This window comes from Rhipicephalus sanguineus, chromosome 3 (assembly GCF_013339695.2).
Source record: "Rhipicephalus sanguineus isolate Rsan-2018 chromosome 3, BIME_Rsan_1.4, whole genome shotgun sequence".
In the NCBI taxonomy this organism is placed as follows: Eukaryota; Metazoa; Arthropoda; class Arachnida; order Ixodida; family Ixodidae; genus Rhipicephalus; species Rhipicephalus sanguineus.
The window spans coordinates 229,601,757-229,625,560 of record NC_051178.1 but is presented as its reverse complement, the minus strand read 5'-3'; the positions used below and the strand labels follow the sequence as shown (position 1 = coordinate 229,625,560).

Genomic DNA, 23,804 nt, shown 5'->3' with positions numbered 1-23,804 from the left:
TTAGGCAAACCGCTCACCGGCAGCTGAATAGAGAGTGGGCAGCCAGTCGACAATGTGCATCAATTGGCGCGACAGCCGACGTCGCTTCTTGAGCCGCGTGCTCCAGACAAATCCCGGGGCCCGCAACCCGCCTTCCCAGAGGGTGGCTTTGTACCCACGGAACGGCCAGCTGCTGCCGCCGCTGAAATCTGCACCATGGAGATCTGGGCCGTTGTCCGAGCTGAATACGATGATGGTGTCGTTCAGCATGCCGGTCCTGTTAAGAGCATCCACCACGGCCCCCACCGACTCGTCTAACGCGTCTACCATGCCTGTAACGAACAAAACAATACGTACTAGTCACTCGCCAACGTTTGAGTTACAAGAACAACAACAACAAAAAAAAAAATTCGAGCAGTGTGCACTGCGTCGCGCAAAGTTCGGCACAACGAAGCACGGGATCGTCGCCGCTCGTATTCCCCGTCCACCAACACGTCTAGCTTCGATATGTGCGGCTTCCTCCGCAGGAGTACGCAGCCAGGCTGTGAACTATACAGCGGAGGTTGCGCGCGGTGTCTCCGTCAGTGGGCGTGGCTTAGCTAATGCGCATGCGTGGCTTGACCAGGTGGTGCGGTATCTGGTCGCTAGACGACGTGATGCTTCTTTTCTCTTTGTTTCTAGCTTCTTTTAAGAGCGAAGCTCTTAAGCTCCAGGTAAAACGTCCGCCCCCGTTGGCAAAAAAAAAAAAAAAAACCCTTCTCGCCTAGCCGGCGAGGAGCAGCCAACCGCCGTCTCACGCCCACTGACGAAGACAGTCCGCGCAGCCGCCACGCCGAGTTTGCCCAGCGTGGCTCGAGCCGAGTACGAGCGACGAAAGGGCCGCGCTTCTACCGGGTGTGTCACAGCCAAATTTGCACGTTAGCCTCTGGCGCTGGAGTTTGCGCATTCTTGCAAGGTCTGTGACAGACTGTGGTTCGACTATGTCAACGCCAAGGAAAGACCTAGGATCAGCGAAGGAGGCCACGTTAAACCCCTAAGATCGACCATCCTCGCTGTTTAAGATTTGCACGGCTAGTGTAAACTTATTCATTTTCCTTTTCTCTCTCTCTACTTTTTCTCTCTCTTTCGTTGGTGTTTTCTCTGTCTCTTTCTCTTTTTTTTTCTGCATTTCTTTCTCTCTATTTCTCTCTTTCTCATTCTTTCTCTGCTACGCTTTACTCTCTCCCCTCGTCCTTTCCCTTCTCCTCACCATGGCATCTCTCCTTCTCACGCTCACTTCCCTTTCCCATCCCCTTGCTACACTATACTATACAAGGCTATGCTGTGCTCTCCTTGCGTGCCGGGATAGCCGAGTGTTTAGATTGCTCGTCCTCGGATTGAGGGTACATGGGTTCGAATCTCACCTCGTGAAGCATTTTTTGTCGGCAAGAATTTTCTCTTTCTCTCTTTATTTATATCTTTTTCTCCGTCCGTATACTTATGTCTCTTTCTTTCTCTCCCTGTCTCTGTACTCGTCCTCAGGGTTATTACAGGCCATGCCGTAGCGGTGAGTTGTGGGATTTGGCCAAATTATGTGGCACATACCCGTTCACAGGCCCGAAGCCAAGGGTGGGGGAGCCATCCCGGTTCCCCCCCCCCCCCCAAGTTTTGATGAGGCAGGTGTTTTACCGAAAATAAGTAATGAAAATAGGTGTTTTTGTCAAATAGTCAAGGCCTTCAGCCAGTGCCCCCCTTACGGAAAAAATATTGCTGGCTACGGGCCTGCCCGTTCAGGATGATAATAGTTTTCTCTCTCTCTCTCTGTACTCATTCTCAGGGTTATTACAGGCTCCGCCGTAGCGGTGAGTAGTGGGCATTGCCCAGATTTTGTGGCACATACCCGTTCATGATGATAGTTTTCGGGCACGGTCACATACTCCACAAACTTTACGCCGAGCTAGAACAACCACGTTATTAAAACATAGAATGAGTAGCTCCTCAGTCAGGCAGTAGTGCATACATCATGCCGATGTATTAATATATGTAGACATAAGATAACTGCCAACACCACGTAATCAAACAATTACATAGATGTGCACAGTTATGTTAAAATAAAGGGGACATTATACACATTAATAGCGGCTAACAATGTCCCTTTCCTCAAGGAATATTTTTATCGTAACATCTGCAAGGCTCTTGTTCGCCATTGGCCCAAAAGGTTATTCACGCGGAATGGTCAACGATCTAATGTCCTTGGAGTTGCTTTATGTCGGCCTATTGGTGTATTGTGATACGGGCAAGCTAGGATGAGGTGGTGTATATCTTCGTCTGTGCCTTTTATTTAGTAAAATATGATTGGTAGTCACGGACAAAAAAAAAAGAAAAAATGTTACACGCTTCTAATACAATGCGAAGGCCCGGCTGTACTCGTGTAAAACAAATAAGCTGCAACGAGCAAGTACCTGTGTTTTACGTTAAATGAACCGTTTGATGGCTTCGTGCGATCACACTTCTTTTTTCATGTGCTTTTGAAAGGTGTGCAGGCTTTAATCTATCTATCTATTTATCTATCTATCTATCTATCTAGCCTCCTACGCCTGGGTGCTCTCCTGGTCGTCTCCATAACTTGTAATATACCAAAATTGGCACAGCAGAGGATCAGTGTATGACGAACACGATTCACTGGTGATGACATGAATAACACAAAATACCTGGCGCGTACGTCATGAAACCCTTTCCCTCAGTCACGTGTTGTTCATACCCGCATACCAGAGTTAATGCTTTGCGAGTATTGAAGTAACCACGAACATACATATTTACACGGAAGGAAAGTGATAATAATAGTAATTGTTGGGGTTTTGCGTCCCAAAACCACGCTAGGATTATGAGAGACGCCATTGTGAAGGGCTCCGGAAATTTCAACTGACATCGCACAGTACACGGGCCTCTAGCATTTCGCCTCCATCGAAATGCGACCGCCGCGACCAGGATCGAACCCGCGACCTTCGGGTCAGCAGCCGAGCACCGTAACCACTACACCACAGAGGCCGACTCAAGGAAAGTTAGGGAGCTGAAGACAGGGCACCCCTGGAAGACGCTGGGCTACCATCTACACGTCCACGTGGTCCACGACGTCGACAACGTGGATTACGCAAAATAACAAGTCACAGTTTCACCGCAAAGGCGAAACAATGAATGCGATAGCAAGAAATTGTAGTGTTTCACGAAGTGAGGCTGTCTGCTAATTGTTTTGTATCCGATCTCGCGTAACTACAAGACGATGGTGTAAGAAAATGCTCTAAGCATAGTCACTTCGCGTGTAGCGATGCTCTAAGTATAGTCACTTCGCGTTGAGAAAGCCGCACGTAGGGTATACGAGCCGCCCGCCCCGCTGTGATGGCTAAATACGGTAGTATTTTGTATCCGTATTTCAAATACTTCTTGCCCGAGTATCTTGCATCGTATCGCGATACAATTGCAAAGTACCTTTGCCCAGCCATGTAGAGTAGCGGATACCTCGCTTCTCCTCAAAATGATGAATAATCGCACAGTGGGTGCTTCCCTACTTCGCAAAATTATGATGATTTATGGCGTAGTGGGTACTTTGCAACTGCACTTGTAGTTGTCGTCCCAGGAAAGTTGACAAAGGGCTCTAGAAAGGCTGCTCCTGCTTTCGCTGTGACAGTGCTGCGTGTTCCGCGCAGGCATGGCGTTTTTCTTTTTTTTTTTTGCAAGGCCAGCGTCACATGAGGCACTTAATGCTTTCGCTTTAATAAGGAAGGACGGAGGTTTCCACAACAATGTTCACACGGCGAACATTGTTACGTACTGTTGAGTAGCTGCCGACTTCTGGTGACATCAGTACATGACTACCGTTGAGACCTATCTAATGCAAATTCTTTGAGCTCCCCTAGACGCCACCTCGTGGCCTCGAGGATACGGTCTAACCATCTTGTGTATATCAGCGGGAAATTTTCAAAGTGGGTTCGACGATCGTGAATTGTGGTTATATTAGGTACCCGCTATGGACTATGTGAACGCCGGATGAATGCTCACCAAATACGTTCGGGCTCTATTTGAACTTACCTATTGTCTTCTTTCGGCACTTACCTGCGTAGTAAGTTCTGTCCTTGTGACCAATGTAAGAAAACTTTCTCACGTTCCTTCGGGGCGCTTGAAAAGGATCTGCATTTCCTCCGACGTGCGGAGATATATGGCTGAAAAAGCCAAAAAATGGCTGGAAGAAAATAGTGGCACTACGTTGTCATTACGTATCCATGGGGAGACGTCACAATGTGTTGTACTATTCTGCTTGAAAGAAAATCGCGTTAACAGTCGTGACAGTCCTAGTTATTTAATCGGTGGTATTTCGTTCGAAAGCGCCGCATCTTCTTACAGTTACTACCGTGTTAATTGGGTTATGGACTGACCAATCAGTCAACGAGCTTTTTCGTCGCATTATTGGTATATCGTCGGTGTGTAAGGCACGGAAACGTGACTGGTCCTCTCACCTTAGATTTGTCGTGATTCTCAATGAGAGTAATGAACTTATCGGTGAACAGGCGAGTAGCGTAAGTTCCGTTTTCTCCCCAGTCCGGCGTCTCGTTGTCCCTCAGGTCAAGGCCGACGTGCTCCTGCAACGCAATGTGCAAGATGCATTGTTCTCGCTCTCAGAACTCGACTGCTGACCCGAAGGTCGCGGGGTCGAATCCCGGCCGCGGTGGCGGCATTTTCGATGGAGGCGAAAATGTCTGAGGCCCGTGTATTTAGATTTAGGTGCAGGTTAAAAAACCCCAGGTGATCGAAATTTCCGGAGCCCTCCACTACGGCGTCTCTCATAATCATATCGTGGTTTTGGGACGTTCAACCCCAGATATATATTATTATTATTATTATTATTATTATTATTATTATTATTATTATTATTATTATTATTATTATTATTATTATTATTATTATTATTATTATTGGAGAAACTTGGTCAAGTTGTTAGACATTCGTCGTAGAAGAACAAAATAAGGCTTGCACACATTGGACATGCAATGCACGTTTCGCATACTCCTTTCTTGCGTGGCCTACAACTACATAGACAGCTTTACAAAAGCAGTCGATACGAGCAGTTAATAATAATAATTGTTGAGGTTTTACATCCCGAAACCTCGATATAATTATTAGAGAGTAGTGGAGGGCCCCGGAAATTTCGGCCTGGGGTTTAACGTGCACCTAAATCTAAGCACACGGGACTATCGCATTTCGCCTCCATCGATACGCGGCGGCCGCGAATACGAGCACTTGGAAACATCCCCTACACTGAAAGTACAATTCCATATTACAGCTAATATAAGATATTACCGATAAAGCATTGAGTTAAATTGAAATTGTCACTCGAAACCTTGCGTCAGTACAAAAGTAATCGAACGCATTTTGAAGGCAGACATCAGGTCAAGCAGACAACATATTAACTACATTAAATTGTAATAGTTAAGTCCAATTCACGTACAATCTATGGCCTACAGAAATTAACGTCATTAACACTAGACCTACTAATCAATGACCTCAAAATATTAAACTTATTGGAAAACATTATCTCCCTGATACAATTTAAAAATCAAGTAAAGGAGCTATTTTTCGCTGTGTTCTAGGTTTTCTGCCAAGTATTGTATTAAAATACCACACGTGTATTATATTGCTTGTTCTTTTTCCGTGCTGTTTTCTTCTGAACAGTGCAAGATAATAGTTGTTTCCTGGTGCATTGTTTCACGCACCTTTTGTGGCTGTATCAACAATAACACGAAAATGGTCGAACTACTGTGGCTGCTGTATGGGCGACATAGCCTAGCCAGGCAGCTTCCGGGCCTCTTGCTACGTCTTCCGAGACAATTTCTAAAAAAAATTGTCTTGAATAAAGAGTGAATGAATGAATGAAATGACACGAAAGAAGGCAAACCGCCCCTTTTTCTGATTCTCTCGTTATCGCTTCCATGTAATGATGCTTCGTGATCTATTGCTCGTGAAATTTTTACTCGCGCGTGGAGGAGGTGCCTAAGTGGAGAAGCTTGCTATAAAAGCAAGCCTCTAGCGGTAAGATATGTTAGAACGCATGTACATGCCTCATCAGTAAACACAACAACAACAACAACAACAACAACAACAACAACAACAACAACAACAACAACAACAACAACTACTACTACTACTACTACTACTACTACTACTACTACTACTACTACTACTACTACTACTACTGCAACAACAACAACAACAACAACAACAAAATTAGGGCAGTATCGCAGGCAAGCCTGAAGGAAGTGCGGAGCTGGGCGGCCTTCTTTGCTTCTCTTTATATTTCTCTTTCTTTCTTTTTCTCTAATCTCTGTGTTTCTCCTGTCTGTTTTCTCTCTGTTTATTTCTATGTCTTTCTCTTTCTTGCCTTTTTTTTCTTCCTGTTCTTTCTTTTCTCTGTCATTATTTCTTTCTTTCTCTGATAGCGAAGCAGAATATGAAGAGGACGAAGAGATCGTGGGCTGGTTCAAGCGGTCAGCTTAATCAGCTCCGCTGTCTAAAAAAAATAATAAAAAGCTTGGTAACGAAAGCACTGCAGAAAGAAAGAGCTTGACAAGCAGTAAGTTGCATTGCGGCGTATGGCGACAACTATGAAAGCTGTGGCCGCAATCCGCAATTATACTTCTTCATTTGCATTGCAGATAACACGCGGTAAGTGTTACGACCCAATCTACGACCGTGCCTATCGACTTCTGAGAATCGGCCTCCGGCGCTCCCTCTCAACAGACTACGCCCAGATTTTCTCTTCGTGGGTCCTTGCTGCTTTATATAGTTGGTTATGTTTTCTGGAACTATAAATATCAAAGAGGTTCTCCCTTATGGAAGCAATTTTTTTTTTCTTGAACAGAAACCACGAAAATTAGCGGATAGGATGTATGAAATCAACATACGTCGGCGCCATTTCATGCGTCGTTATGCGCGGCTTCTGCTAAAGTCATGAACGAACAATTCCTAGAGCACACGAATTTGCTGTAGTTTGTTTGTTTCTGCCTTAAAATCGTAAAATATAGCTCCTATGCAAGTTACGACATACGAGTTAAGTAGCTGCTTTTTTAAATATATGAATTTGGAGGCCTCTTTGTATTGCGCTCCGGAAACAAGTAGTATGGAGAGGCACATAGCTACTTACCTCGCCAGATGTGTGGTCGTAGTAGTCCTCTCTGCCGGTATAATACCCGTAGAAAGTGTCGAATCCGCGCCTCAGAGGCGTATACGGGGTTTTAAAGTAACCAAGATGCCACTGCAAAAGTGGAAAAAGAAAGAAAACTGTATCAGAGTGCCTTAACCCATAAACTTCATCTCGCAATATTAACGATGAAGGCGTATTGACTCGCGCACCCGTTTTCTTTTTCATTGCGACCGACGTCAAACGCCTATAAACGTCTCACACTTGTCATTGCCCGGCGAAGGTCGCACTCGAATGTATCGTAACCGTCTAGAGTGTTTTCGAATGATCTAAGCAGATTGCGCGCGAGAGACGAATAGGTGAGCACATCCTGGAACTATAACGCCAGCACCAGCGATAACGCTGGAACGTACGATAACGCATGCATAAGCACCGACTCGTTTCATATTTAGACACCGATGAGCAAACGCGCCGCTATTGTTGTACTGCCGTCGTTGCTTGAAGAAGTTTTCCCAATGAAGATTTCAATCTTTATTTGGTGGAGGAGAAATTCTAGAGGCAGGTGTACTCAGATTTAGGTGCACGTTAAGGCCAACTTCGGCCACCATGCGAAAGTAATGGTGCTTTTATGTTCCTGAGACGCTCCTGTCACGAGCCCGTTAGTAGAAATACTCAGCGAATTGGAAAATAATTTCAAATAAGCAAGAAAGCGCGACGCCGAAACCGAAACCCAACCGAGCAGTACTGTCTTCGCGTGACGTAAAAGCTGGCAAAAACCGGATATCGTGCAAGGAATGCCGGTCCCGCCAGCGCGGAGTATGAAAGCTGCGACAGCAGCGAAGAGCAGACGCTCAGCGGGAAGGTGACCATGCCGCAACAGCGGTAACATGTCTGTGAGTGACCGTGCCACGCGCACTAGTTTCTCGGAGCGATTATATGGCGCATTTGGCGGCCAGCTAGAATCTCCACTCCTCTCGGCGAAGAAAGCGCTTGTGCTTGCCTAGTTGTGCACTACTCCGCCAGATAGAACCACTTGTCCAGGCGGCTCAAGTTTGTGGCTGCCGCGATCTGGTAAAATGCTAACGCTAAGAAGTGCGCGGCCAAACTAAAGCTTTGTAATATTGTTATTGGAAGAGTGCATAAGTTTGTGGATAGCGGCGTTCGACATCGCGTGGTTAGGATCGATGAAATTTAATATAAACCAAGTACGAGCCACGTTTCTCACGATGCGCAGCTTCCTTGGTCATGATGGATCGTGTATACGTGACGGAAAGCCTTTCCGTACGGTAAAGTTCGCGCATGTGCACTCTTCAACCGGTACGGTATTACCGTACTTTCCGCATGCCTAACCAACGAAGCGCTGGCCAAACACGAGCGATCGTTGTCCTGTGGACAGCAGACGAGCAGACGCTGTAGTGGCATCTCGGTTCCGTCGCTTTGCCATAAATGACGCCACGCACACAATGTTGCCAATAACTGTGGGAGGCCAGGTGGGCGATTCGAGGCAATCAATAAAATTCATTTGAAAAGAATCTGCGTATCTCTCGAGACTGTAGTTTGCCATACATAACGGAACCGTTCAAAGGAACGTACCCAGCGAATTTTATTGGGATCCATCGACCTTGAAAAATCGCCGGCGTTGGCCTTTAAAGAACCCCAAGTGGTTTTAAATAATAAAATAGGCGGTTTTAAAGTAACCAAGATGCTACTGCAAAAGTCGAAAAAGAAAGAAAACTATATTAGAGTTCCTTAACCCATAAACTTCATCTCGCGATATTAACTATGAAGATGTATTGACTGGCACGCCCTTTTTCCTTTCCATTGCGACCGAGGTCAATGCACGCCAGAGGCGAATAGATGAGCACAAAGTACATCCTGGAACTCACGCCGCCACAAGCGATAACGCTGGGACGTACGATAACGCATGCATAGGCACCGACTCGTTTCAGCCGCATATTATATTTAGACACCGATGAGCGAACTCGCCGCTATTGTACTGCCGGTGTTCCTTGCAAAAGTTTGCCCAATAAAGAGTTCAATCTTTTTTTTTTGACAAAGGCGAAATTCTTGAGGCCGGTGTGCTTAGATTTAGGTGCACGTTGAAATTCGAAATTTCTGGAGCCCTTCACTACGACGTCCCTCATAATTATATCAAGGTGGTGGCATGTAAAACCCCAGAAATTATATATATTGTGGGCATTTATTATGCACATCTTCTTCATGTGTACATTATCACCATCATAATGCATTTGGTTATGCATCCTCATCTTCGTCGTGTATCATCATCATCATCAGTGTGGGTTGATCGTGCCTGTTCGCTGCCGGGTCTTCGGGCCAACTAAACGTCTGCCCAACCAAGACCTCATACGTGGTGGAGGTGCGAGGTAATATTCTGTTCTTTATTGGACGCTTGGGCTGCTGAAGTCATCAGTCACAACCACGTGACAATATGACGCAGCACTTGCGCGTATGTTTTGAAACTTTCGATAAAATATCTTGAAAAGACCTCAACCTCATGCTAATGTTTCGCTCAAACTATAGTCCATGAGTGCTAAAGCGTTAGCGCATGTCTGGTTCTGTGGTCGTTCTAGTCTGCCCGATGCTCATCCTGTAGGCAATCGCAATGCAGCTAGCTTTATTTGCGGTACTTACCATAAGTTTGTGTCTGCAACCGTCCTTCAGATATTACGCGCTTATACTGCGCTATTTTCAAAATTTAGCGCGCATCCAAAAAAAGACATGGTTGATCCCTCCGTCATAGGAATCGGTATAACACGAAAGTGAAACGTGTCTTCACAGTGGTGATTATTGTATAGTGATATATGAAAGCTTGTACAATGTCTATTCGTGTTTGGCCGCTATAGCACCGTTTGACGTGGATGCACCCACGTTGACAGCATGTCTCTATCGCGACGACTAACGCCCATGATCATTATTAAACCGTTGTGGTAGCTGATGTGAACATATATTTGGACACAGCGAATCGTGAATCCCGCGTAAGGATGATATCAACAAGCTCATAATCAACACTAATACCCGGTATGCACTTCTTCAAAGCGTCGTCAATTAAGGAGAGAAACGGCACGGTGTGCGCTTTCTAGTAATGGGTAGCCGACGCCTGTGCTCATGCATACATAACACACACTGCGCTTCAGCAACACGGAAGGTAGAGGTTCGTAGTCTGAGCCGCAAACGCGTGCGTTCTGCTGGCCTCTGTCTCGCAGCCGCTGCTCTCGCTCCACCAAGGCACGACATTCGCCCGTCGAAATCGCGTACTTTCTGCAACGCATATTGCAGCAGTTTTGTTAGTCGGTGCTCTCGCAATTGAAGCAGTCGGCGGCGGAGAAATCCTGTTGGTGCACGTCGAAGCTGCACTACTCCGATGAGCCGACGCACGCTAACACGAAGCCAAAGGCAAAGAAGGTAACCAGACGTAACTGCGTCAAGGGTGCCTCGGCGACGCCAGCGCGGCCAGTCTACCTCTCTGGTATCGAGACGCTTTAACCATGACCTCCGATATCGCGTGCAATCTCGGAGTACGCGCTAGTAAGCGTCGATCGTGAAGCATTACTTCTTTTCACATCTCACAGACGGCGGCACCGACCCGCTCCGCCCGCCGCGAAAGAGAATGTGTGAAAGATATAAGGCGCGTTCGCGCCGCGTCTAGCATCTCCCGAGTTAGCTCAGTCGGTAGTGCGTCGTGGGTTCGATTCCCAGCGGGGTATCTTTTTCTTGGTTTTTTTCTTTCTCACCCGTTGGCGTCCATTTTATCAACGTCATATCCGTGACGGATGTACTTGGTGGACCCCGGCATAAAACACTTTCGTGTTAACATAGCAATTTTTTAACACGAAAGCGACGTATTTCAATGACGTATTTCCGTCAAGAAAATAACGTTGAAAAGGTGCACACGATGAAACGACAATGAAAAAAAGTTCCGCTAACGGGAGTCGAACCCACGACCTCTCGGTCCGTGACAACAGATGCCGGGCACGCTATCCACTGCGCCACGGTCACACACTCTGGAGGCTTTACAAACGCGCCTTTTATATCTCACACTTTCCCCCCACAGTGCTCTTGGTCGGCGGCGTGGTGTTGCCCTTTGGGAGCGGTAAGGAGAAGTAGTGCATCATGACCGTGGCCTCCGCGATTAGATCCTGCAACGCGTCGTTGATACGCGTCCGTCCCATTCGGCGCGTTTCCAATACAAGAAACGCAATTTTGCCAGTGCCTTAACACACCGCGAGGTGGCCGCTTTAGCCCAAGCGTCGGCCTCGCTCACAGTATCCATCCATACCAAAAACAGCTCTGCGACGCGCGTCTGCCTCGCCTGGCTGTAACACCATGTCCCCCGCTTACGCTCGCCCCGAGAAATATCGCGGCAGGGCTACAGGGGAGACACGACGCACGTTGCGCTTCCTTCGAGTCCGGTCTTGGTGTTCAATAAAACATGAAGCGGGATGGTGACTTTAGCCCAAGTTCTACGTCCAATCAGTGACGCTCTTCTGGCTGTCACACCGCTTTTTCTGATTACGCTGTCACCGTTAACTACTACAACTATCATAAGGGTTGTTTAATGATTGATCATGGACGTTAGTCATCGGGATAAAGATATACTACCAAGCGTCAACGGTGGTTCATTCATTCACGGTGCTATAGCTGACAAACACCAACAGACATTGTGCAGGCTCTCGTATATCAATGTACAGTAAGCATTCAACTACTTCTGTAAGGACATGTTTTACTTTCGTGTTATACCGATTCCTGTGACGGAGGGATCAACCATGCTTTTTTTAATAGCACTACTGTCAGTAACACAGCTCAGCCTAATTTGTTGAATGATCTTACTTTACCGATCAAATGCACTTCGTAGCCTAAGTCTTTGAAATGTTCAGGCATAATCTTCAAATTGAGTGGAAGTCCCCAAGGCTCCGCGTTATTGATGACGCCCGATTGCATTCCTGCGAGAAATAGCAATAATCTCGTGATGTAAAGGCATGTTTTATAAATAAAGATAATCAAGAACGTCTGAACCAATATGAAACTTTCTTTGTCCCTGAAATTAAGTGGCAGGCACACCATATTAGGCGTGATGGCTGCAAACACACACAGCATATTTTAGCAAGAAGTATAAAGCACTTCCGATGGAAATCGTCTCCGATTCTGCTGTATCAGAACATGCAATGAAGTCACATAATGAAAAGAATTTCACACTGGGATGAGTACTGAAAGAAAAATTAGGCAAGATATTCTTACTGGGTAATTATCAGGTCGAGCGAAAGCATTGTTTGCGACTGTGTCACTAAATCAGTGTATGGCTAGCCGATATAAAATGGAATCCTTTATGCTGCCTCTGTGAACATCTTGACATTTCAGTATTGCACTATAGTCCGTTCGACCACCACTGTCTTTCCTTTTCCTCGTCTCTCTCTCTCTCTCACTTGCTGTTACGTTGCAGATGGAGCGCGCATGGCTTTAATGCTTACGCATTGAAACTCAGAGACGCAAAGTCAAAGCAAATACTTTGCAGCACTCGCGCAATATAGCACATGACTTCATAAATTTCGCACTGACGACCCTGGACTGTGTCGACTGCATCGGGACCTTGAGGTCCTTGCAGTCTTTGCCTATGGGACCTCCTTCTGTATACTAAGTATTTGTAATAGTGTCCAGCTTTTAGTAATGAAGTTACGATTCTGATTCTGGTCTCACTGCTCAGAAACCGGAGGACAGCGCGTTTAGAATGACGAGCACCTCCCAAAAGCGAACGACCGCCACCGCAGTCACAGCGCTTCCACAGAAGCAGCGTGCAACAACTGATGTACATCCTCGTTACCAAAGCCTCAGCGTTCTGCGCAGACAAGCGTGACGTTAGCTACTGTGGCTGTCGTGAATTACAGACCTGCGATGCGGTTGACCTTACCCGATGCAATTAAGTTTGACCGCAATGTCAAGCTTGGTTGAATAGCGTTGCGTGAGCAGGACTCGATGATAAGTCTTGAAGTGAACAGGGATCTTCCACGCAGGCTGCGGCGAGAAATAACGGGATACGCCCGGCGACGCTGTCGTACGGAGCTTTGTAGTTCTAGGCCAAGCTCAATCACTGCTTAAGTTAAGCGCGAACGCAGCGTAACATTCGTTTCTTGCTTCTTTTCTCTAAATATGTATTTTAATATGTAATATGTATTTAATAAGGAGAGGCCAGTGTCTGCATGTGTGGTGCTGGCCACTTCTCTTTTCTGACACGACAGTTTTCCTCGTAATATTTTAACGAGCACAACAATTGAAAAAGGACCACACAGGCGGTCATCTACATGCACAAAGCCTGTGGGCTACAATATGAATCACCATGCTACAAAAATGTTCCCTTAAGCTTCCTATGGTATTCGTAAATCGCGGTGTTATTTCCTTTTACATGATTACAAACAAAAAATATGAAGTCGTCAGCGTGCAAAAGCTTATTCGCTAGACGTCATCTCACAGATGCAGGTGTTACCCTCTGTTTGTTGCATAGCGGGCTGCTAAAAATGTTTCTCTGGATATAAAAATTGTACAGCTACTAACATCAAATATCGTTAAACGTGACTTCAAATATAGCGTAATGAGTTCTTACCTGTTCTCATTGGATATAATCCAGTAAGCAGCGCGGCCCTGGAAGGTGTGCACAATTGCATGGTGTAATAGTGGTGGAGGAGAATGCCCTCTGAGGCAAGAACATCGAGGTTGGGCGTCGGAATTTGGTTCGAGCCGTGAAAGCTGACGTCGTTCCAGCCCTGCGAGTTCATGCAAGGCGCAATTCGTCAACTCTGTGTCATTCTACAAATACATTTAGTTTCAACTTTGCACGCGATGAATGGCACGCGAAATATACCGAACGTGCTAGAAACTGCTGCACAGTACTTCCAGCGCTGTGCAAAGAATAACTAAACTGCTTTTACGGTATGCAGCCCTGTATTCTTTTCCGGTGCAAGAGAGAGAGTCAGCCATAGAGTTCGACGCATTACCTACCACTATTTCAAGTATAGGATTTCTGCTTTTATGCTAGAATATACACCACGAAATTAGCATGCTTACTCCTTTTTTCATCATTTCTGATTGCTGATGCAGAGTGGCTCAACTGAAATTGCTTACGAAGCCAGAAATGGGGCATGTTTATTGAGCAAAAGCTTCAAGCTGCTGTAAGTCAAGCTGCCGACGGCAGCTTTTAGCCTCGGAGGACGTTTGTAGTCTAGAAGTATAATAAAAGTTGAAGTGGAAGTTGACGTGCATGCCTCATGAGACGGTGAGCTTGAGAAATGCGGTGTACGGTACAGAGACTGCAGCTGCACTCGGTCAGCGAGAAGGAAGGACAGAGCTTGGTTAATTTTATGGCGTCATCATGACGTCACAGATGGCGCAATCAATAATAATTGTTGGGCTTTTACGTCCCAGAACCCCGATGTGATTATGAGGGACGACTTATTGGAGTGCTCCGGAAATTCCGACCCTCTGGGGTTCTTTAAGGTGCACCTAAATCTAAGCACGCGGGTCTCCAGCATTACACCTCCATAGAAATGCGGCTGCTGTAGTCGGGATTCAATCCCGCAAATTTCGGGTCAGCAATCGAGCACCATAACAGCCAGACTACCACGGTGGGTCAGATCGGGGAATTCGTAACATTATCGCGACATGTGATGACGTCATCACGTTACATCGTCGCTTAGTGAAAAGAGGGTGGTGGTTCAATACAATCGACTGAAGCGATAAGGAAGAGGACTAATAATAATGAAGACGTTGGAGGACGCTTGAGCTTCGCCTTCAGGAGTGGAACGCGATAGTGCAGTCGGGCACCGTTCGCATTGTCCTCGCATTCAATTGTCACGATTTCCAACTGTACTGAAATTACAGTTGGGAAGTGCCCTCTACTCCATATTTTATCAATTCGTGAATTAACTAGCGAAGTACCGACTACGCTTCTGCAAAGCAATCGCTCCTACGCAGCTCCACACTTTGTTGATGCTGTGGCTGATGATGATCATTAATTACGCCATAGCACTTTATGATGGGTCGGCCTTGAGACCAAGCACGCGTCGTGTAATTCGCATGGTGTGAAGCATGGTTCTCTTCCACTCTTCTGCCATTTGGTATTACACTCTGTAACGCTATCCTCGTACTGCATGGCGTCTGTATACGTTTTTTTTTTTTCGAAGTGCTTTCAAGCATGCAGTGTTCTTTTGGGGGGCTCTGCAGCGAACCCTGAAAAAAGCGCTTGAAATTAACCATGTCAATATGGGGTACCTTGACGTGACAAAGGACAGGACATTGCCCTATGGCCCCATCTTTCTCACTGGCCTGTATAGTGGAGGGCAAGACTGCTAGATAGGAGTGCTGATAGGTGTGCTGAACCTCCGCGAGAACTGTGACGGAAAGATTGGAAGGCATATTTCATGCGCGTCACAAATAAACAGCAGTTGGTAGGTACTTTAGCCGCCATCATCATCATTTCCGCTATGTTATCTTATTATCTATCCATGTATCTGTTGTTCCTCTGAACATCTTCGTCCTCATTTCAATATAGGATGTTACAGTCGAGTCGCTCAAGTCACTTTGGCGGGAACGCGTCGAGGCTTCAGGAGCGTAGCCAGGCGAATGCATGTATAATTTACACAGCTGTTCTCGCGACAGAAGTATTTAAGCGAGACGGCAACAGCATATTAAGTACACGCATAGCAAGTCATGCACGTTAAGCTAGTGGAAGCCAACGACAACTCTTGTCCGCAGAGAGTGCGCCCACAACGTACAGATTTGCGCCCATTTGCAGTCGTTGCGAACGAGCAAATTCTCTTGCGGCACACCCTGTCATAGCGGTTGCATCTCTAACATCAAGATGAACTGTTGAGAATGCGTGCCTTAAATTTTTGGAAATTCATCACTGCATAACTTTTCATAGCTTTTTAATGCGTTTCAAAGCGCGGAAAGGTTGTCAAGACTCTCGTCACTAAAACACTTCTTAGTCACAGTTTCTTACGCGCTGACACCCTCTGCCGCATATAGCGTGACACCAGACTACTGAAGTAGGTTCTAGTCTCGAAATCGCAACGTTAGAAATTGCAGCGCATCATTTCGAAGTTGCTTTTACCATATTTGCCCCGCTCATTCTCGTTTAAATATGTCGTCTCACTTACCTCAGAATAAGATTTTCTTGTAGGATGCCGAGGTACACATGTCGCTTTCTTGACATGCATTCGCTGTTTAGCGACATATTCCGGAACCACTCGAGGCATCTTGGCGCAATCACAAGGTAATGCATTCCATTATTGACTAATTTTAGCCGCTCAACTACTATTTCGTAAGTCTTTACATTCTTCGTTGTCAAGTGTGTGATGGAGTCGGTCGGTTGCTAGCCGCTTCACGTAGCCACGTCCAAGGCAGTCGTGGGCACGCTTCCAAACCCATTCCCATGGGAGTGGTCCCTATAGCGTCACTTGTGAATGTACGAGACACACTCGCTACTAAGACCTAAACCAAGATTCGCGTTTAGGACCTGCAAAAACTGTGCAGCCATTGCGTTCTCCTTAGAATGTTAAGTACTGATGTTTTTTTTTGTCATGCTTCAGTGGCAAAAAAAGCTGTTACATTGTTGCTATACTACAAATAGTTTAAGTAAGATTGCGGAACTGAGAAGAACGGGTCTGCTTTATGCCGGCGTCACACGGGCACTTTTGATCGCGATCAGGGCCGATCCGGATTAGGTTCGATCCGGATGAGGTGCTCCTTACTTTTAACCGCGATCACGTCCGATCGGGGTCAAGACGATCGCGATACGTGCATCGCGATCTGCCTCCCAGCTATCTATTTGACTGACGTCTGAGCCAAACTCGATCCGGATTAGTTGGGACCGTCTAGCAGCGACGATTGTTGATCTCAATCAGCGTGATGCGGATCTGCCTTAATCGCGACCAAAAGTGCCCGTGTGACATCGGTATTATACACTTGGACAACTTCAAGTGGACGCATGGAGCTTGAACAAGCTTATTGAAGCTGAATAAGTGTCTGTTCTTAAACTTGAACGCGGACGGCGTCGTAGGCTCCACGCCGTAAAACAGACATCAAGCAATGAAAACGCACGTGCACTTAACAAACATTGTACTGAAGCGCAATGATAGCACAAGCAACCGCGAAAACAACATACATAGCAGGCCACGTGCGTGCCTGCTATGTACAGGGGTGGTCAAAAGTTCCCAGGCCGCAACGCCCGGCTGAGGAGCAGCAGCTCGCTGCTATCGGGGCGCTCTCATCGCAATCACGCCTTGGCGCACGCTGGCGTCGAGCGTGTGCGTGAAGGGGGAGGGGCACCCCTCTCCATTTCTTGCTCTCCTTAATAAGAAAGCGACGCGTAAACTTCGTGCGTCATGTTCCCTCACTGTCCGCTCGTCGATGTTTTACTACTGTGCAGCTTGTAGCGAGGCGGCAGTCTTCCGGAAAACTGACGCATCATGATTGCGGCCACATTTAGCTAGGCACCATATACATTACCGTGGTTTTCGGCTTCCTGGAAAACAATATCGTGCGTTTAACTTTCCATTGGCACTGCGGTGGTTCTATCAGCCGTCTTCGCAGACCATTTCGCTGCATACGAGCTTGGTCGGAGCCCGAAATGTATTCAGAAGAGCTTGTGTTGGGGCTAGTTGGAACATCTTAGTGGAATAAGCAGTGCTGCACAGTAGTAGTTTATACCTAGGTTCCTTATGAAGGAGATCAACAAAGAGAGAGAGGGATACACCCCCCCCCTCCCCTTCCACGCACACGCTGGACGCCAGCGTGCGCCAAGGCGTGATTGCGATGGCAGAGCCCCGATAGTAGCGAGCCGCTGCTCCGCGGCCGGTCGTTGCGGCCTGGAAACTATTGACCACCCCTGTACGTGCGTACCATGCTGCCCATTGGCAGCGTGTCCTTCATTAATCAGGAAGTTCTCGACACTCGTACCATAAAGTACTGTTTCCGTAGGCGTGCGCAGGGCTCCCCATCAGGGGGGAGGGAGGTTCATCGCAGCGTAAGGTAAGGACGAGATTGCGGCAGGCGTTTAATTTCAAAGCAATGATAATAAATAATAATATCTGGTGTTTAACGTCCCAAAACCAAGATATGATTATGAGAGACGCCGTAGTGAAAGGCTCCGGAAATTTCGACCACCTGGGGTTCTTTAACGTGCACCTAAATCTAAGTACATGGGCCTCAAACACTTTCGCTTTCATCGAAAATGCAGCCGCCGCGGCCGGGATTCGATCCCGCGACCTTCGGGTCAGCAGTCGAGCGCCATAACCACTAGACCACCGTGGCGGGGCATTTCAAAGCAATGAGGTACGATTGCCAGCAATACTGTGAATGAATGTTGCGCGCGGCCTCTCTGCAAATACTGCTAGGCACGTGCAACTATGTGTACTCACAGCTGCGCTGCAGCGTTCTATCGCGGCCCTGGTATATTGTACGAGTCAGGGGCGTAGCCAGGGGGGGTGGGGGGTTGGGAGGGTTCACCCCCCCCTCGAAATTTTTCAGTTTTGCTTGCGTATATAGACCATAGGTCGGCAAAAAATGTGGAGCTCACTCAGACTCACTCATGAAATATAGTTTGTCCTTAGAGCTCACTCGGACTCAGACTCACCAAAAGTTTCCTCAACTGGACTCACTCGGACTAAGACCCACTGAATTTTTTCTCAGCCGGACACACTCGGACTCAAACTCACCAAAATATTACTCGCTCGGACTCACTCAGACTCAGACTCACGGCACTATCTGAGTCTGAGCGAGTCAACTCATGAGTTCCGTTAGCGTATCATTGGCTTTTTTGACCATGGTGTCAATGCTGTTTAACATCAATATCTCGCATATTTAGTGCTCTACTTGGCGCATTTTAATCTCGAACCTTCAAATATGAGTTATCAGTGGTTGCAATCCAGCGAGGACATTTTTATTGAAATGATTCACACGAGATATTGTTATCAAGAACTTCCTGTGAAAAGGTTCGCGGGGGTGGGGGGAGGTGAACCTGCCCTCCCTCTCTCCTTCTACGTAACTCGCGCCTCTGATTAATAAGTATTGAGCTGGTGTATGAACGCTAGTGCTTTGAGGTATTGCTTAACAATACGTTTTGTTGGGCTAGTTGGTTCATGACTTCTGAAGGAAAAAATTGTAGCGCAAAGCAACACACGGACAGACAGAGAGGACGCTAGTCCCGTCCTCTCTGTCTGTCCGTGTGTTGCTTTGCGCTACAATTTTTTCCTTCAGAACCTTTGAGGTATATATGTGTGGGTCGGCGGGAGTACAAACGTGAGCCGAAATAAGGCTGATAGTACTGCTGAAGTTGTGTAGATAGAACCATAGGTCGGCAAAGAAGTGTGGAGCTCACTCAGACTCACTCACGAAATACATTTTGCGCTTAGGGCTCACTCGGACTCAGACTCACCAAAACTTCCCTCTGCCGGACTCACTCGGATTCAGACTCATTAACACTCCTCGCAACCGGACTCACTCGGACTCAGGCTCACCAAAATATTACTCATCCGGACTCACTCAGACTCAGACTCACGGCTCGATCTGAGTCTGAGTGAGTCTGAGTGAGTCGACTCATGAGTGAGTTTGCCGACCTATGATATAGACGCACACATACAAACGCATGCACGAACATACATAAAGTATGGTTGAACCTCCCCCCCCCCCCGAAAAAAATTTCTGGCTACGCCCCTGGCACGAGTTATGTATTACTAGTTATGCGCCTCTTATTGGTCACACAATGAGGCGGTACGATACATTTGAGGTACCTGGAAAGCTGCAACATGTACTTCCCGATGGCCCTGCCTGTATGCGATAGCGATAGGATTTGATTTTGTCACAGCGAACATCCGTGTACATGCTATCATAGACTAGACTTGCAGCTGTTCTTTCTGCCATTTTGTTGCTCCAGGAACATAATATAGTACCTTGCAATTGCACATGTATACGAAAACTTGCTATCGCAAAAACAAGCCTCTGCCGTTCTCTGCTGTGTCGTTCACTCCCAGCTGAGTCATTCACAACACAGCTAGGAGTGTTTTTTGAGTGATTTGTTTTGTTTCGCTGACAAGAGGGGCGACGGGGCGGGGGGTCGGCTACTGGTGTTTGCTACTGAGGTTGAACTACTGGGTGTTGACTGTTGAAGCGCCACCCACACTTGATGCCCTCCGTTTGGCGAAGAAAAAAAAAAGAAAAGAAAAGAAAATACATGTTTCTAAATCGTCGGAAATTTACTATCTCATTCTCATTTCAATTTGCTGTTAAACTTAATTAAATTGAAGCATCCGTATGAATAATAATAAACAGGAGATGAACTATAAGTGATGTTACTGCATCGCGATATTTACTTCAATGTAGGCCGGTTCCTCGAGAGATCAGTAGAACGTGAAATGCGTATTGCAGGTCATGCACTCACCATGTCGTCCGCCAGGATGAAGACGATGTGTGGCCGATGAGAGCATGCCGCTGGCGAGATCACAACACATGAAACGAAACTAAGCAGCACCAAAAATCTTCTACGGATCACAGCGTAAGGGTATGGATGTAGCTGCTGCACGAACATGTTCCTACATTAGCCTGTATGTAAGGCCTATAAAGAAAAAGAACAAGAAATATGAGGTTCAGAAGAAATAGAGCTCTAAGGGCGATCCGGTAACATTCTTTATAGTGACCGGTGTAGTTGACGAGTTCGAGCATTCGGAGTCTCTGTGCGGTTCAAATGCCGAGAGCTTCAGTGTAAATCAACTGCGTAGGTATCTAATCTCCTCTGCATACCACACAATGGAAGGTTTGCTGGCAGACCTTTTGTTTCTACCTTGTAGCTCTATCGTCCTGCTACGTCCAACACAAATCAGGCACGCAGTCGCGTTCTGTTTGTGCTTCTGCCTTCCAATCTGCTGTTATGCGTTCGCCATGTTGCTGTAAGTAGGTAATTGCGCGAGGATATTCAAACGTATGTGTTCAACACATACATTTTTCGCCAATCGCCGAAGACAATTCGCGAGGATGTCTGACACCTTCTATCGGAATATCTTAACGACACTGAAGTTGCCCAACTTTGGAAGAAAGTTGGTGAACAGTGAAATGGGCGCACATATATAGCATCTGCTGGCCCACATATTTACGCCGAAGCCTGCCCGATGCCTAAAACGGTCAACGAACTAGAACTATAATCAGCTAGAAACTTACGACTTGGAGCACCGCTTGCCTTCTTTTCAGCAGTGGTTCATCGCCGACTGCTCGTATTCTTTAACCTCCGCGTGGAGGGCCTCTTAAAGAAGCGCTTCCTGTGTGTCTAAGCACAAAAATATCTGTCAGAGACTCCTTAACAGTCAAGAAGGAAACCTTTAAGAAACATGGGAGATACCAAGCACGCGCAGGAGGTGGAACGGAATCGATAAGCGCTGATAATGAACGTCCTGCCGAGCAGCATATGGTAATAGGACTCTCTGCGAATGTCTTTCAGTCGAGCTTCGCTTTTCTTCAGTGAATCCAGTTTACACAGACAAACAACTGTGTTTAAATAACACTTTTCTAATGAAAGCCAATATGATGGTTGTTCAATAATAAATAATTGTTGGTATTTAACGTCCCAAAACCACGATATGATTATGAGGGACGCCGTAGTGGGGGGCTCCGGAAATTTCGAACACCTGGGGTTCTTTAACGTGCGCCTAAATCTAAGTACAGGGACCTCAAACATTTCCGCCTCCATCGATTTAATGATCATTAAAGATCTCTGAGGTGATCAGAAGGTAACAAAAGAATCAGAGAGGTACCACCAACGTATTAGGTTCAACTTAAAATTTGTAACGACATCTTCGTAGGGGTGCCGCGGTGGTACCGTTTTTACGGTGTTCGGCTGCTAACCGGAAATATGCGGGTTCCATACCCACCGCGGCGGTCGCATTTCGGTGGAGGCGAAATGCCAGAGGCCCGTGTACTTCGCTCAAGATGCTAGTTGAAGTATGGTGGTCGAAATTTCCGGGGGTGCCTCATAGTTCTATCCCGGTTTTGTCAATAAAACCCCAGAAATTATCGGTTCTTATGACGACAGAAATGGCAGCAGTGCTTTGGCCGATGACATCATCGTCAACCTAATGGGATGGACGGACAAGTGGCATGGACACAATGCTGACCCGCTTTCGGGCACTTAACTGCTATCGCACTGAACTGAGCTGCGCATTAGGCAGCTTGACAATGCTCTCACCCTCGGCTTAAAAAAAGGAGTGGTACAAATTGGCCTCGGTGCTGGCACAAATAAAGGACGACTGTATTTTAAACCCACACATTTTCAAGATACGCTCAAAGGTTTACCCACGACCCTTTTGTGTCATTCCAGCAAGACCCCCGTATATACACCGTATACCGTGTGGGCTCAGTAAGACTATAGTACCAGAGGTTCCTCCGTGAACATAGGCGCTCCCACGAAGGAAGGGGGGGGGGGGGGGAGAGCGCTCCCCCCCCATCCCTCCTCATCCTCCCTAATGGGGAACCGTGCGCATGCCTATGTTTGTGAAATACACGTGGCAAGACTTTTTGCCACTCCGTGTGAGTTAGGCGAAGCCAAACAAACATGCTTCGTCGAATATAAGTCGTATGGTGCCGTTTTCACACGACAATACGCGCATCCCATCCGCCATAGGACAAACAGACCAAATTCAAGATTCGTGCAAATATGCAACATGTGCTTGCTGCTACTTCTAGTTACGTGCGATGTGACGACAGGCGCCTGTTTTTTCAATGGCGGGCCGAGGCCGATAAATGTTATCGCGAAGTACTATTTCGGGCTCATGCGGTGTTTGAACGGCAGCGAAACGGAGAGGATGACTGTTTTGAGTGCATACGCAGAGCTCGGCTGGGCCCAATGTGTCGCGGCGTTGTGGCTCAAGTTTATATGCCATGGCTACTTTATGTGATTGTTCGTTCAAGCTCCTAGCTGAGCTGCCCGAGCGCATGGGCTGGGAACGCGCGCTCTCATTCGCTCAGCTGTTTGCGAAAAAGAAGAGACTATCATCAACACAATAGCGACAGCCTGCTATACTTGAGCGAAGGACACCGGGCAAGCGGTGGGAATTTGCTTGCTTGTGCGAAGCTGCCAGGTTGTGTTCCTCGCAGGGGTCTCGTTCGATGTCGAAAAAGTAGGGAGAATTCCCCGGTGGCGTAACGCTGGCCGCAGGCCCGCAGATCACTGACGCCTCCGGGGTCCAGTTCTTGTCAGTTTCGTAGCGTAGAGTACCGTACAATGATTTGAATACTTTTGCCGTTCTACGTTGGGAAACACTGGATGTGCATTAAACGCCTGCAGTTTCCTTGTCGCCGCTATCTTGAAGGGCCCCTAAACCAGTTCCGATGATTTCTTTAACGTTTCAAGTAAACCCGGCATCGAGTTCAGAATGCCGTCACGATAAACACTGCCAAACGCGGCAATGCTACGAGACACGGGCGTCCTGCAAATTCCAAGGAGCACTCCCTTCTCCTCTCCGATTCTTTCGGCAATCCTCAGCCCCTCAGCATTCGCCGTGACGTCAACATTGTCGCGACGTCAACATTTTCATTTACCGTGCACAAATTCGCCTGAATAAAGAGTTTCGTTTTAAACACGCCGACTGCTGCTTTCTTCAGCGTC

General features: G+C 47.0%; 1 protein-coding gene across 1 annotated transcript; it reads right to left on the bottom strand.

The window, feature by feature from the left end:
* On the bottom strand, window positions 1–20,738 carry LOC119388366 (arylsulfatase B-like). Its single transcript, XM_049414322.1, has 7 exons — window positions 20,592–20,738; window positions 13,761–13,920; window positions 11,996–12,108; window positions 7,151–7,261; window positions 4,470–4,592; window positions 4,069–4,195; window positions 1–311 (listed from the first exon to the last, which is right to left on the bottom strand). The coding sequence occupies exons 1-7, from the start codon at window positions 20,736–20,738 to the stop codon at window positions 1–3; spliced, it is 1,092 nt and encodes a 363-aa protein (XP_049270279.1).
* Window positions 20,739–23,804: the final 3,066 nt, after the last annotated feature.